Genomic DNA, 15,931 nt, shown 5'->3' on the forward strand with positions numbered 1-15,931 from the left:
TGAACTGAATGATCTTGGTTGTGTACCATACATTCCATGTGAGTATTTTCACCACATTCACGTAGGTCTTAATGACAGCATTATGAACGCTGGCATTTTCTAGTCGCTGAGGAGGGATGGGAAAGATAATAGTATCACTCAGCACTTTTTAACTGAGATCCTAAGAACTGTGCTAAAATATCTGTATTCACAGATTATACAGGTGGCACACTCAAGTCACAAACTGGGGCCTATTTATGGCATATCTGTCCTATCAAGGGGAGGCAATTGCCTAATGGTTTTATTGCGAGGCTGTTAATCCAGAGACCAAGATAACATTCTGGGGACCCAGGTCTGAATCCTACCGTGGCAAATGGTGGAATCTGAATTCAATAAAATATCTGGAATTAAGGATCTAATGATGACCATGAATCTATTGTCGATTGTCAGAAAATCCCATCTGGTTCACCGAAGTCCTTTTGAGGGTGACACGATGGCTGAGTAGTTAGCACTGCTGCCTCACAGCACCAGGGACCCGGGTTTGATTCCACCCTCGGGCAACTGTCTGTGTGAAGTTTGAACCCCGTGTCTGCATGTGTTTCCTCCGGGTGCTCCGGCTTTCTCCCACAATCCAAAGATGGGCAGGCTAGGTGGATTGGCTATGCTAAAATTGCTTGTCGTATTCAGGGATGTGTAGATTAGGTGGGGTTATAGAGGGATGGGTCTGGGTGGGATGCTCTGAGGATCTGTGTGGACTTGTTGGGCCAAAGGGTCTGTAGGGATTCTATAAAAAGAAAACAACCTGTCAGCTTTACCTGTGACCTACATGTGACTCCAGATCCCCAGTAATGTGGTTGACGCTTAACTACCCTCTAGGCAATTAGGTACAGGCAATAAATACCTAGCTAGTGACACCCTCATCCCATTAATGAATAAAGAAAATAAAAACCAAGATCATTTTCCCAGTACCTTGGTGTGTGTCCAGTTACTGGTTAGATATCACCAGTTTTTTTTATGTACATACATCACTACTTCTTTCACTTTGTCAAGATGCTCTAAATAGGAAGGAGGCCTATGAAACTAATTGAATTTGGCATTTCATGGTCTTCTGTACTTAAGAGTTTATCAATTTCAGATCAGAGCTTCATCACCCACTCCTTATCTTTTCTCAATTTAGATCACCTCTACACCCATGTTATGTTTTTTCCTTTGTTCCTGAACAACTTGTTTCTCCACACACTATCATCCTTTTTCATTATTTAATTTCTCCTGCCTTCTGTCCCGTCAGACACCTCTTTCAGTCTCTCCATGTACCCTGCCCCACCGTGTACTTGCTTAAAATCTAAAACCTAATTATTCTTTCAATGTAATGAAATGTCAGAAACACGAAACGTTAACCCCCGCCTATGAAGAGCAAAATGTTGTGAATGCTGGAAATTTGAAATAAAATTAGAAGCTAAGAGATTCAGCATGCCTGGTAGCATCAGTGGAGAGAAAAAGGCCATATTTCGAATCTAGGATGACTTCTAAAAGGCTCTGGAGAACTCTCACTCTGCTACCGAAGAAGTTCTAGATTTTCTCCCCTACAGCATTCACTCTTCCGATAGATAATGCCCAACCTACTGTTTATGTCCAACTGATTATGGATTTCCAGCATGCCACACTATTTGGTATTGAGGAAAGCTCAGTGGATCTGAAATGTTAACTCCAATTTCTCTTTACGGATGCTGCGAGACCTGCCGAGTTTTTCTAGCAATTTCTGTTTTTGTTTCTGATTTACAGCCTCCGCAGTTCTTTCGGTTTTTACTTGGTTTTGAACGGCCCATCGGCCTCGCCGACTCTACACCGGTAGAGAGCGAGCCGCTCACTCGCCGGGCCCCGGCTACCAACCTTGGCCACGCTGTCATCCTCCTCGGTTAAAGGGACCAACTGGAACTCGCCACCGTCACTCTCCACATCGACATCCACGTCGCGATGGCGGGGCTGATTGCGGACCCGGGGTTTCCGGCGTCTGTCCGGCCGCTGCTTCTTCTTCAGCACCATGTCTTCTGACAAAATTCAAAGCGACCATTCAACGACCAAACAACACGCGCGGGGCCCAACCGAACTGCGCAGTCTCCTGACAAGGTCAGAGATCAATGGGGACGTCCACTCGCCAATATCAACAGAGGGGGGGACTGCGGAAATGCGTTTTGACTGGTTGGAACAACACTCACAAATATGCTTTTTACATAAATTTATCAATATTGTTACTACATATCTAAAAGTATTTTTAATAGTTCCTGATAATTTGCCCTGTGTCATGTCGGATTTTGTGTAATACAATTGTGTGTGACCCCTCACCCCACGATGCTGGACGGGGTGGGGTTGCTCTGATACCTTGGTGTTTGCTGCTATCACAACGTGAGAAGTGGTTGCAAGTAGAGGTGAGGCAAGTGGATGGTTCCTCCGTGTGTTAACGATTCACCTGGACAGACAGTGCACTGGCTGTATTACGGACTGGCTGCATCAAGTCCGTGGAGCAAATGCTTACTTGTTTTGGTGGCCGATTTTGTTTTGCCTCTCCGGACGAGATCAGTGCACGCCGCTAGATTTGTTACCCGTGTGTTTTTATGCAGGCGAATGGAGCATATTGCGGAGAAATGTGAAATTATCCACTTCGGAACGAGAATGGAAAAGTAGATTCAATATTTTTAAAAGACGAACAGCTAGTGAATGTTGGTTATGCACAGGGGACTCGAGCTTCCTTGTGGCTGATTAACATAACTGCTTGCAATCTTTTAGGATTGTACTTTTGCTTTTTTTACAAAAGTGTTGGAACGTAAGAGTAAAAGAACGGGGTTACTGGTCTTGAGGCGTTAACTCTGTTTTCTTTCAAAAGATGCTGCCAGACCTGCTGAGTTTCACCAGCAATTTCTGTTCTTGTTTTGTGTCAGATCTTCAGCATCCACAGTTCTTCGTTTTATTTCAGAGTAAAGACGTATTACGGGAATAAGGTTTTGATAAGACCACACTGCAGTATTGTGTTTCATGCTGTGCTTCTCATTTAAAGAGTGATATATTTACCTTGGAAGGGAATGCAATGGTTCATTGGATTGATTTATAGAATGAGAGGATTAGAAACATCGAGGTTTAGAACAGGGAAAGAGGCTTTTTGGCCCATTATTTCTGTGTCAGTCATGAAGAGCCTCTCAGGCTCTAGACCTAATTTCCAGCACTTGGCCTATAGCCTTATAATTACTTTTAATCAACCTGTTCAAATGTTATGACACACCTCTGGGGTAGTTGGGACTTGGACACAGATCTCCTGGCTCAGTCGTATGGATACTACCACAAGGGCCTTTTATAGCCTTGTGTACTGAGGTGCTTCAAGTATTCGTTGAAATATTCATTGCAATGGTTTCTGCCTCTACCACCCTTTCAGGAAGAGAGTTCCAAATACCTACCACCTTCAGGGTGTAAAGAAACTTTCTTAAATCCCTTCGAACTTCTCCTGTTCCTTAAGTCTACAAGGAAATCATCTGTGCCTCTTTTACCCCAATCTCCTGGCGTACTATTTCCTCCAGCTTTGTTTGTGGATGCATTTTTGCCCTCAGTACTTTAGCCAGATTTTCTCAGGTATGGCAATTGCATTAAGATTTCCACTCCACTTTTTTTTTAAATGTCAAGAAAAGTTCTGCATTTCTGACAAAAGATTCCAATCAGTGGTCCTTTAGAAATGTAGAGTCATACTTTAAATCTGAAAGGGCTCTCAATGCAGGATAGTCAGGAAAAAGGAAACCACACCTCCTTTACATAGCAGTCAGTTACCATATTCCGTGATTTAAAGGTCTAGCATCACAGGCAGCTACTTTGACAGCTCATGTTTAAAGATAAGTCCGTAAGATAGGTGAGAAATTAGGGTGCCAGGCAATATTCCCTGTAAGTTGTGCACATATCACACATCAGACAAAAAATCCTGTGCACACAAAATGATCTTACACACCATCTGCAAAGCCCAGGATTTTTGAACCATTCAGGTCTGAACCTGGAATGTTATCCCTGACTTCTCTTCAAAGGTGCTGCCAGACCTGCTGAGCTTTTCCAACAACTTCTATATTGGTTTCTGATTTTCAGCATCCGTAGTTCTTTCGGTTTTTATTTCTGAACCATTGGTTGGCACTCATTCAATCTCACCCTCACTGCAATTCAAAGAGGATCATTGAAACCATAATGATATGTTCAACACACAAACAGGAGGTAGGAATGGGTGATTTGCACTTACTGAGAAATTGACAATGACCTATGCATTATTTGCGCTGAGGCAAATGCCAGAGGTGAGTTCAGCGTTGGCAAAATGTGATACAAATGGAAATTGGAGATTTGAACCAAAGACTGAACATGAATTCCGCAACTAGTTTATTAAAACACAACAAAAGTGGAATGTTTGAAATAATTACTGGAATAACAGGGAGTCGTGAAATTAGGCTAGAGCATACAGTGCACAAAGACTAATTCCAACATGATGAAAGGTCGAATTGATAATGTCATTCTTGCAATAAAGGTGAATGTGTCCATGCTTTCTATGAAAGACATTCATGATCATATGCTGAAGTATGCAAATTATACAGTAATTACTGAAACAGCAAGAAATATGCCTTTGAATTTGTGGAGTACATTAACTTTGTTACACAAGTTGCAGTTCTTGGATGAGTTGTGAAGGTCGTATTTTTCACTCATTGATAGTGGACATAAGCGGAGATTTTTGTACAAAAAATGTGGATTTTGTATATCAAGTTTTGACCAGAATCCGAAGTTGTTTACAAGACTGTCTTTGCAGGAATTTTGTAACTGACTGCTTGCAACAAATTCTTCATTGTAACACCATTGTAATTTTCTGTGAGCATGAGATGTGATGCATACATCAGATGCGCGGCTTTAATGCTTAAAAGAATGGAGAAGCTCAATATTGTGTCAAACTGCATTGAAAACAATTTTTTTTGGAACAGCATTGTATTGCTCACAGAGAAGATCTTGCAATAGATAATGCTTAGAAACCGGTCTGAATTATTCATGATATCGAAACATTTCTAAGAAGTATATAACAGTGTTCAGCAGTCAGCTGTGAAGAAAGGATGCTTCAAACAATTTGCCAAAGTTGTAAAGTATGAAGCAGTGACATATCAGTCTCAGAATGAAGTGACGTAGTTGTAGATACACTTTGCAAGTAAGTGTACCAGTGCGATATCACAACATCTTGATTGATTACTGCACAAAGTAAGTAAATAAGCACAACTATACAACAAACAAATGTTGCATGTAAATGCTCACAAAGCCACAAAATTGGATCACATTTACAGCTTTAAGTGATGTTCAATGTGAAGTGGCATCACGGTGCAAAGTACCCCATAAGAAACTGGAACAGAAGTATACTGTTCTATCCCTCGAGCCTACTCTGCCATTCAATTGGTTCAAGCTGATCTGACATTCCTTCATTTAGAGAAGTTGACAACAGTTTGAAGTTGACAAAACTATGCAGTTTTCAAAGGCCAAGATTAACGAACTGAACATTCCGTACCTAGGTGAATGCTTTGTTGGAGTGATGAAGTTAAGATGGTTATGGTTACTTGTGTGACCATCTGTATAGCAGAAGAGTAATGAGTGGAGTAGCACTCTTGCTAAGGCTGTAATTGCCAAGACAGTCAATTATTAATTAGGAAAAGACAGTGTGAAATGACTGATCACAAAATATCCCACTCATACTAAATTATATGAAAGTGTGGTCATATGTCTTTGTGGCCAATAGTACAATTCAAGATCAGTGGTTGTGGAAAATGCCAGCATGAGTTCCATTCTGCAATTTTGTGATTTGGTAAACTATGCTGAAACATTGACCAGCTTCAAAAAATGCCCATTATTCTGGACATGTGTGTAACATTTCAGGTATGGCGTGCTAACTGTGAGCATTCATTTAGATCTGTTGTAATATTGCAGCTGAAGTCCAGAAACATGAAATTGGATCCCAGACTGAAACTTGACTTGATAGATCATTTTTAAAATTTTGTTTTAATTTTAATAAGCACACAATGTTGCAGGTTTTGTTTTAACAATAAAACAGAAGATTACTAAATAAAAATATCTAGTTACTTATAACACAAACTCAAGAGTTTTAAACACAGTAAATGTATATTTCCATTAATCCCAGAACACTCCTTTACATGTTCCCAAAAATGTCCCTCGTAAAGTGCACTGAATCACCGTTTTATATGGTATTGATACCAGAGCAAATTCTTTTCCAAATACCTCAGTAGGCTTAAGGTAAAGATGACTTTAAATCCTAGACTGGAAACACTGTTTGCCTTTTCTTGGAGCTATCTATCATGGACTTGAGCTTAAATATCCTCAGTTTCAAGCCCACATTGGTGTTTTATCCTAATACTTATGGAAAAATGGAAGACAAAAATTTAAAGAAAATTGCATTCTTGGTTTTAGGTTAATCTGAAGTATAATCGACCAAATATGGCTTTTGCTTATAACTGTACACTTATAATCTTTCATTAATAAATAATTCATAATTTCATAAATAATCTTTCATTATTTAAACTGATGAGACATGAATTTACTACCAAAAGTCTATTTGTAAATTTAGAATTTCTCTCTCTTGCAAATTATGCAAGATTTAAATATTGGAGCTGTGGTTTCGCAATTGAACTTACGCTTTAGACAAACAATCAATTTTAATTTTTTTTCAAATCACTGCTCCATTGGTTTGTTATTAACAATGAAATAAATCTAACAGGAGTTTTCAGTTATATTTAAAGGATATAAGGTCAAGATCATACTTCCTACCTTAGTCTACACTTTGGTCATAATTATATTTTTGGCATATATATCTCATTCTTTGACTATCTCTAACTTACATGTGGTGCAGGTAGAGCCACAATAGGAATGTTTCCATTATCAGGCTGCGGATTGTAGCTGCATGCTCCTCCTATGAAATGCAGCTCCAAATGTTCATTAAAAAAAAAATTATAACCGGAAGTCAAGATCACCTGAGGTTTTGATATCAGAATTAGAGATTTGGGAAAATAATTGCACCTGAACGGTAGAAGGGATGTAGGGATAAAGGGAGAGAACAAGTCAAGGAAGGGGAAGTACATGAGAGAAAAGGTTCAAGAGGAGGGAATTGGGAATATTTGCCTGAAAAGTGTGAAGGAAGAGGAAGCTATTTTACATGCCAAACTGCTGGTTGGACTAAGAAACTGAGGTTAGCTAACAACTGTTGCTCTGCTTTTTGGAGGGCAATAAAATTCAGTGAGAAAACTAAAGTGTCTGAACTAATGCTACATGGTGGATCTTTGTGCTCCTCAGGAATTGGGAAACATGAGAAGTATGGTTGATGGACTTAATTGGAAGTGTTTGTCAAGTCTAAGGTGATACTTATTTTGTGTGGTCTGTCATATTGGCTCTATTGCTGATGCATGGAAGAGTGACAGAGATGGTGATCTATTTGCAGAATGGTGGTAGGAGTAGCTGAGGTACTACTCAATGCTGAGGTGTTAGGAGAGGTCAAGTACACTCAATAGAAGTGTGGTTGGTCCTGTTCAAGATGTAGCTTGAGTTTTAGTTTTGTGTTTTTGGGGTTTGGGTTGTGTGCTGACAGAAACTTTGAAGAATTATAGGAGGTGTGAAATGCTTGATTTTGTGTAATAGGTTTTTCATCTACCACGGGATACTGTTCCAGGAGACACCATTGGGTGCAAAGTGATCTCTTCAGCTCCCAGTTCTCAAGCCTATCATAGTTTATTAAAAGGAAACTTTAAAACGTTTTCTTCAACTGTTTTGTTTTGCTCTTAGATTTTTCAGACGTCTCTGGTACTGTCATCTTTACATGATTTGGTTCAGTTGTGTTGGGAAGCAATTCTGCATATTTTAGTTTAAAAACTCATTTAACAAATAAAATTAAATATAAACCAAGTGCTTGGAAAACTCAGTAGGTTTGGCAGCGTATGTAGAGGGACAAACAGTTAATGTTTCAAATCCAGAATGACTTCTTCATAACTGATGAGGAGAAGAAATGTAATGAGTTTTATGGTGTTAGTAAAGGAGTGTGAAGTAGACCACAAGGGAAAGTTAGGGATTAGTTTGGAGGGTCAGAGAAATGAAACAGCACATGTCTTGGAAAGAAAACAAAAGTAATAGTCATTGTAAAGAAATAGCATTGAGCTAGAGTAAATACTAATTGCTGAATAAAGGATAGTCTTGAAAGAAAAACTGAAAATAAGATGCAGATTGACACTTGGCAAAACAAAATCAAAATGGAGGACTAAGTTCATGTTCTAAAGGTGTTGAAGTCAAAGTTGAATGCAGATGTAAGATGAGGTGCTATTCCTCAAGCTTGTGTTGGACTTCCCTGGAACATTGCAGCAGCATCGGGATGGAAATATGAGCATGGGAGCAATGTGGTGAATCAAAATGTCAAGCAACTGGAAGGTAGGGGTCTCGCTTGCAGTGTGTGTGAAGACACGAATAGTCACTCCAGTGTACTGCAGTGACTATGGTTTACAAAGTTGGAAGAAGTACGGGTTAATTGCCACTTCATATGGCAGTAGTGTTTGGTGTTTGGGTAGTGAGGAGACAGGAGTTAAAAGGGCCAGTGTTATATCTCTGCCAATTGCATGGGGATAGAACAGCAAGTGTTGGGAGTGGACATAGTATTGAAATGTTGCTTCCTTTAATATCACATACAGTGTTTTATTTGGTGGGGTTTTGATTTTGTAAATATTAATTGAGCTACCATGTAATGTTACATGGCACCTCAGTTATTTTCAACCTGCCATGAATTATTACCCTGACAGCACAATCTACAGTATCTAGTATAGCATTTTTAACTGCTGAGACTTCACTATTTTTATGATTAGTACGCTGTGAATTTTTCTGATCTATGTGTTAAAAATAGTTGAGATTTACCCAAAGGTTTATTGGGTTGAATAAGTAAATTGTAGCCCACAAGAATTGATAAGTCCCTTATTGTGATTGTTGGTCCCTGTTGAATTAACTGATCTCAACATGGGGGTTCGTACAGAAGTTATAATTTGAAATAATGATATGTTTTAATTTTCAGAGTATCATAATGAATTAATGTATGCAATTACTGAAGGTATAAAACTCCCTTCATTTTTCTTGTCTTTAGATTGACTTCATACTTGAAAAATCCAAATCAGTGCGCCGGAATCCATTTTCAGAAATAGGCATGTCAGCTGACAAAACAGCCAATGCTGTTCAACACGGTCATAAAGGATTCAGACATTATAGAGTTATAGGAAAGACTTCCTATGTGGATGAAACCTTGTTTGGAAATTCTAATGGGCTTCGGAGTTCAGTCGCTGAATTTGAACCACCATGGGGTTCCACTTCTCAAACTGGTTCACAACAATCTTCATCATGGAGTTCAAGTTCCCAAGTAAAGCCTACTGCAAATGGAGAAATTAGACTAGTTCCAAATGCACACAAATGTGATGGCACACCAATAAAAAAGAACAAATACAGGTAATGACAGACAATAGTTCAATGTTTCAACATAGGTGTAATATTTAAAAGTGCCATAATGGCATACATGAGAATAAGAAATAAATTTTCCTGACATGAAAATTATAAATATTTGGCTGAATAGCACAGACTGAGAAAGCAGGCGATTTACATTCCCTACAGTGTGGAAACAGGCCCTTTGGCCCAACAAGCCCACACTGCTCCTTGAAGCATCCCACCCAGACCCATCCCCCTATAACCCATACACCCCTGAACACTAAGGGCAATTTAGCATGGCTGATCCACCTAGCCTGCACATCTTTGGACTGTGGGAGGAAGCCCACGCAGACACGGGAAACAATGTACAAACTCCACACAGACAGTCGCCTGAGGCTGGAATGGAACCTGGGTCCCTGGTGCTGTGAGGCTGCAGTGCTAACCACTGAGCTACAGTGCCACCTGAATTACTGCAGGCATAAGGAGTTAAAAGGGCCAGTGTTATATCTCCTCAGTGATGCCTGCAGTAAACCCAACTCAATGCTTTCTGGATTGGAGGAAGTTATTACAAATGGTAAAACTGAATTGTGGAGTTTCGTTCACATATCAACTGAACCATGAAGTCTATAGCTTTTTCTTCCAGCATGAGGGATTAATCAAATCCCACCTTGATAGTGTTCCATAACTTATTTTTGTTAATGTAAGACTTAATGGACTCTGGTTGAATACTGTTTTGAGGCAGAGAATTCCACACTCAGGGCACTTAGAGTAAATAAATTTATGCTAAACTCTTTCATTCTTTTGGTGGTCTTATTATTGACCAGTGGAAGGAATCAACCATCACCAACCTTTTATGGTCATCTTGAAGAGTTGGCCTGGTTAGCTCAGTTAACTGTATAGCTAGCATTGTGAATCAAATTAGTAGCGAAGGTAAGAGGTTCAATCCTTTCTGGGGCTGGGGTAAATTCAGATTCTATGTCCTTACCCTATCTCTAGTAAAAGAAGGCCCAATTAATTAGGACTGATTGATGAAAAGGAAATCGGCAATGACCTGTTTTCAGGCAGAGCACTTGAGGAAAAAGACCTTGAAGACTTCTAACAAGTCTGTAGTGAAGAAGTCATATATAACTGCATCTTTACCTATGCTCCATTTTGTCATTCCTTTCATATATTTCTTTTAATGGGGGGCTACCCCAAATTAAATACACTTCTACCATTTAAAGCCAAATAACTATCTTGTATCATTCAAGATTGCTTTCTTATGTTTGAATTGTGTCTTTAGATACAAAATCAGGAAATTTTTGGTTAACCTAATTGCATTGCTACCTTTAGTAATGTGTGCTTTTGTAAATTAAGCATATAGTCCTGATTTTCTCCTGGCTGACAGATAAAAACAGGAGTGTCAGACATCTTATTCATTCTGTGAGTTGGCTCAGTGTCAAGGACTCTCCACATGAAAATAAAGGGCAACTTGGTGATGGGATACCAGCCTATCCGGAGTAAATTCACAGTGAACAACACAGATAGTGCTAGCATTTGGTAAAATTTAATATATACCATACTCCTGTTCAAGTCATATTCCCATAGTTGTATCTCTACTTCCTTCAAAATTTGGATATGATCCATGTTTTTACAACTTTTTGTAAAGACAAATTGTTAAACAGTTTGTGCCACGTTTAATTTATCAGATGCTTTTACATTAAGCATTGCAAAAGTCAAGGCCATGTAGTATGATGACTTCTGAATCGTATAATGAATTCCAGTTTAAAGAGATATTTTTATTGATTATACTGCAGAAATAGTGATTCATAACTTGTAATCATTTAATGACTCGTTTACTTTGAACAGTCTTGCCAAGTTGCATGTTCTGTTAGTTTACCATCTTAATTGTGCAAGCAAATTTTTGGATGATCTGAAGGAAAATTTTCAAGAAACCTTCTGTTTCACCCAGAAATTCTGAATCACAAACAGAAATTACTGGAAGAGCTCAGCAGATCTAGCAGCATCTGTAGAGAGAACAGAGAATTAACATTTCTGGCAGAGAGTTGGGATAAAAGGCTCTTTTTTTGGAATGGCAACTGGTGACAAGTGGTGTCCCGCAGGGTTCAGTGTTGGGGCTGCAGCTGTTCACTTTAATATATTAATGATCTGGATGAAGGGACTGGGGGCATTCTGGCGAAGTTTGCCAATGATATGAAGATAGCTGGACAGGCAAGTAGTACTGAGGAGGTGGAGAGGCTGTAGAAAGATTTAGACAGTTTAGGAGAGTGGTCCAGGAAATGGCTGATGAAATTCAATGTGAGTAAATGCGAAGTTTTGCACTTTGGAAAAAAGAATACAGGCATGGACTATTTTCTAAACGGTGAGAAAATGTTTAAAGCAGAAGTACAAAGGGATCTGGGAGTTTTGGTCTAGGATTCTCTAAAGGTTAACTTGCAGGTAGAGTCCGTGAGTAAGAAAGCGAATGTAATGTTGTCATTTATCTCAAGAGGGTTGGAATGTAAAAGCAGTGATGTGCTTCTGAGACTTTATAAAGCTCTAGTTAGGCCCCACTGAGAATACTGTGTCCAATTTTGGGCCCCACACCTCAGGAAGGACATACTGGTGCTGGAGCGTGTCCAGCGGAGATTCACACGGATGATCCTTGGAATGGTAGGTTTAACGTACGATGAACGGCTAAGGATCCTGGGATTGTATTCATTAGAGTTTAGAAGGTTGAGGGGAGATCTAATAGAAACTTACAAGATAATGTATGGCTTAGAAAGGGTGGACACTGGGAAGTTGTTTCTGTTAGGCGGGGAGGCTAGGACCCAGAGGCACAGCCTTAGAGTTAGAGGGGGTAAATTTAAAACGTAAATGAGGAGACATTTCTTCAGCCAGAGAGTGATGGGCCTGTGGAATTCATTGCCACGGAGTGCAATGGAGGCTGGGATGTTAAATGCCTTCAAGGCGGAGATCGATAAATTCTTGATCTCACAATGAATCAAGGGCTACGGGGAGAGTGCAGGGAAGTGGAGTTGAAATGCCCATTAGCCATGATTTTAATAGCGGAGTGGACTCAATGGGCCAAATGCCCCTACTTCCACTCCTAGGTCTTATGGTCTTATGGATCTGACTTTGCAGCGATTTCTGTTTTTTCCGATATTGGCTAAAAAATTTGATGATCGTTAGAAAATTGCAGTTGTCCAAGGCACCCCAATAAAAAGAGTACAAGAAGAGTTACTTTATCCAGAATGTTAAAAAAATGTAATTGCCATCTTGAGCATTTATTGAATATTATGTCAATTTTTATTTTCTTCTTTAACCAAGGTTAAAAGGCCATGTGCCTAGCTACTGTGATGAGTCACTTTTTGGCACAAAACAAGAGGATCCAGACTGGGAGGCACCATGGACTGCACAAGCAGATAAAATAAAGATTCGTCCACTCCTGTGGACTCCCTCAGTCCATAAAATTAGTTCAAATGCATTTTGTGCGTGTAGCTGTCAGTTCTCATCTGCCAAAGGAAATCCAGTGAAATCACTTTATTCAGTCACAAGAGAATCTTGTACTGATCCAATTACAGAAAAAAGAGGTAAATCAGATTATTGGAAGAGGCCAAAGAGTGATAAAGACTCTGTTAATGGCACCACTATTCAAGAACAATCAAAGTCTTTAACTAGGATACCCAGCCCTTGGAAAAGAATTGTGAAAGCAGATTCCCCACTGAATACTACAAGGAACACAGAGCAGTTGCAATGTAGACCAATTTCACCATTTACTAGATTATCAGGACCAAAGCATTGCAATAAACAGAGACCTGATAACCTGTCAGATTCTGTTTCATATAGCCAACCCAAGATAACAGGTTCTGTCACATCAAGTCCTCCCTGGAAATACTAGGGTATAATTGAGATTGAGGTATTTCTGAAGCCAGTTTGAAATAGGGATGTAGCTACATTTTCAGTTACCAACAATGATCTTATTTTAAAAAAAACAGCCAAGCTCAACAAATGAGGGAACTGTGGGAAGTGAGGTGAATGTCACCGAGAAGATATTGAACTTGTTGATTACGCGGAACTGATCAAATTCAGATCATTCGAGATGGCCCTCAAGAGGAACAACACTGATCTTTTAGAGTCACAGACATGTACAGCATGGAATCAAACCCTTCGGTCCAATTGGTCCATGTTAACCAGATATCCTAAATTAATCTAGTCCCATTTGCCAGCATTTGGCCCCTATCCCTCTCACCCCTTTCTATTCATATATCCATCCAAATGCCTTTTAAATGTTATAATTATACCAGCTTCCACCACCACCTCTTGCAGCTCATTCCACACATGCACCACAGTCTGTGTGAAAATGTTGCCCCTTAAGTCCCTTTAAATCTTTACCCTCTCACCTTCAGCCTATGCCTTCTAGTTTTTGGCTCCCCTACCCTGGGGAAGAGATCTTGGCTATTCACCCTATCCATGCCCCTCACGATTGATGGTTTAAAATCCTATTAATTACAGATTTCTATCAAAGATCATGTTTGTTTCAATAAGTAGATAAAACTGGCAAACTAAGCTCAGTTTTCAGAAATGTGAGGTTATCCACTTTGGTTTCCAGAAAGATAAATTGGAACATTTTCCTAAATGTTGCCCCTCAGGTCACTTTTAAATCTCTCCCCTCTCACATTAAACCTTCACTTTTGGACTCTTTTACCCTGGAAAAATGACTTTGGCTATTATCTATGCCCCTTATGGTTTTATAAATCAAACTCAAAACACACTGTGCAAACTCAACACAGACAGTCACCTAAGACTGGATTTGAACCGAGGTCTCCGGCAGTGTGTTTGTCTTCATGCAGTGGAAGAATGAGCAACAGATGATACAATAACTGAGCATGCCTTTAGTTTTCAGAAAGTGTGTGTTTAAGTAGAACTCTTAAAACAACATAAAACTGTTCTTCCCCTTTTGAGGTTTTGTCAGAGATTAGGGGCTATGATCAAGGCTGCCCAGCCTCAAGGTTATTGGAGCAGTTTTATCCAAATCGCCTGTTGCCATGTTAACAAAGAGTACATTTTTATCTTCTGCATACCAGTACTATAGGGTTTCTTGGATAATAAGCCCTAAATTAATTTTCTTAGACTTGCTTTATTGTAATTAGCTGGCATGTTTGAAAGCAGATACGTCTCATAAAATACAGATAAAATGCATTCTCACTTCCCTAGCCTAGCAGCTCAAAATTACCATAAAAACGAATAAAAATAATTAATTATTTAAAATATAGAACTCGCATCAGTACTATTGGAAATCCATTTTAAGTTATACAAGACCAATTTAGAGAAAAAATTACTGGTACCTTTTGGAGAAACAGAGTTAATGTTTCAAATCCAAAGTGACATTTCTTCAGAAATGAAAGATGTTGGAAAAAGTACTTTCTAAATTTTTGACAGATGCAGGGACGGAGGGAACAGATAGTTAAGAGGCCTAGTGCAAAAGATAAAGAGTTGTTAATGGTGGTGAAAGAAAAATAAATGTAAAATGGGTATAAATTAATTCTTGAAGGAATGGGTCCTCTCTACTGAGCAAACTCAAGGGTGTGGAGCAGGTTGGAGACAAAGTAAGAAGAATGGAGAACAGCCATTATATGCAGTCAGTTCCTGAAGTTTGGGAATCCAACATTCAGCACTTGAGGCTGTAAAGTACTTAAGCAGAAGATGAGGTATTGTTCCTCGAGCTTGTGCTGTGCTTTGCCGACCATCGCAGCAGGCTCAAGAAAGAAATATTAATATAAGACCAAGAGTCAATGCAGTGTGGAGCTGGAGGAACATAGCAGGTCAGGCAGCATCAGAGGAGCAGTAGAGTCAATGTTTCAGGCCTAGACCCTCCATCAGACCTGCACTGTATTGACTTTGACTCTACCATCTTCAGTTCTTGCTATCTCCTAGTATAACAGCAAGATGTTTATTGAAATTGCAAGCAACTGAAAGTTTGGAGTTATTCATGCAGACACTGCGGAAGTGCCCCACAAAGAGAACACCAGTCTGTGTTTGGTCTCATCAATGTGAAGAAGGCATTGTGAGCAGTGAATACAGGAGACTAAATTGAAAGAAGTACAAGTGAAATGCTGCTTCACCTTGAAGGTGTGTCCGGTGCCTTAACATTGAAGAGAGAGGCAGTGAATGAGCAAGTGTTACACGTTCTGCAATTGCTTGTGAAGGTGTCACAGGGAAGTGAGGAAGTCTCAGGTGTGATAGAGAAGTGGCTAGGGTGTCACAGAGAGAATAGTCCTTGCAGAATGCTGACAGTGGAGGGGAGAGGAACATATTTTTGGTGGTATTGTCTTGCTGGAAGTGGTGGAACTGGCAGAGGATGATCTTTAGAATGTAGAGACTAGAAAGGGAAATATCATTCCAGGAAAGAGGGAAAGGAGTAAGGGCAGAGTGCAGGAGATGGGTCTGACTTAGCTGAAAGCCTTGT

General features: G+C 39.6%; 2 protein-coding genes across 3 annotated transcripts in view; one reads left to right on the plus strand and one right to left on the minus strand.

Moving 5' to 3' along the window:
• Positions 1–2,088, minus strand: part of ddx54 (DEAD (Asp-Glu-Ala-Asp) box polypeptide 54) — a 45,771-nt gene extending 43,683 nt beyond the window's left edge. Inside the window, exon 1 of the mRNA XM_048556673.2 lies at positions 1,870–2,088. Within this exon, the coding sequence (XP_048412630.2) occupies positions 1,870–2,022 (153 nt within the window). The 5' untranslated portion in view covers positions 2,023–2,088. The remainder of the gene's footprint in view (positions 1–1,869) is intronic.
• On the plus strand, positions 2,038–15,931 carry LOC125464355 (RBPJ-interacting and tubulin-associated protein 1-like). Of its 2 annotated transcripts, none has more exons than XM_048556680.2 (3): positions 2,038–2,106; positions 9,152–9,507; positions 12,793–15,931. In XM_048556680.2, exons 2-3 carry the CDS (start codon positions 9,212–9,214, stop codon positions 13,361–13,363), a joined length of 867 nt encoding a protein of 288 aa, XP_048412637.1. In that variant the 5' UTR covers positions 2,038–2,106; positions 9,152–9,211; the 3' UTR covers positions 13,364–15,931. The 2 variants fall into 2 exon arrangements, with proteins under 2 accessions (XP_048412637.1, XP_048412634.1); XM_048556677.2 differs by lacking the exon at positions 2,038–2,106 and adding an exon at positions 2,323–2,405.

Source organism: Stegostoma tigrinum, chromosome 26 (assembly GCF_030684315.1).
Source record: "Stegostoma tigrinum isolate sSteTig4 chromosome 26, sSteTig4.hap1, whole genome shotgun sequence".
NCBI lineage: Eukaryota > Metazoa > Chordata > Chondrichthyes > Orectolobiformes > Stegostomatidae > Stegostoma > Stegostoma tigrinum.

Coding starts and splice junctions, on each gene's coding strand:
- LOC125464355 (XM_048556680.2), top strand. CDS start 9,212: ATGTCAGCTGACAAAACAGCCAATGCTGTTCAACACGGTCATAAAGGA. Junction 9,508..12,792: donor ATAAAAAAGAACAAATACAG/GTAATGACAGAC, acceptor TCTTTAACCAAG/GTTAAAAGGCCATGTGCCTA.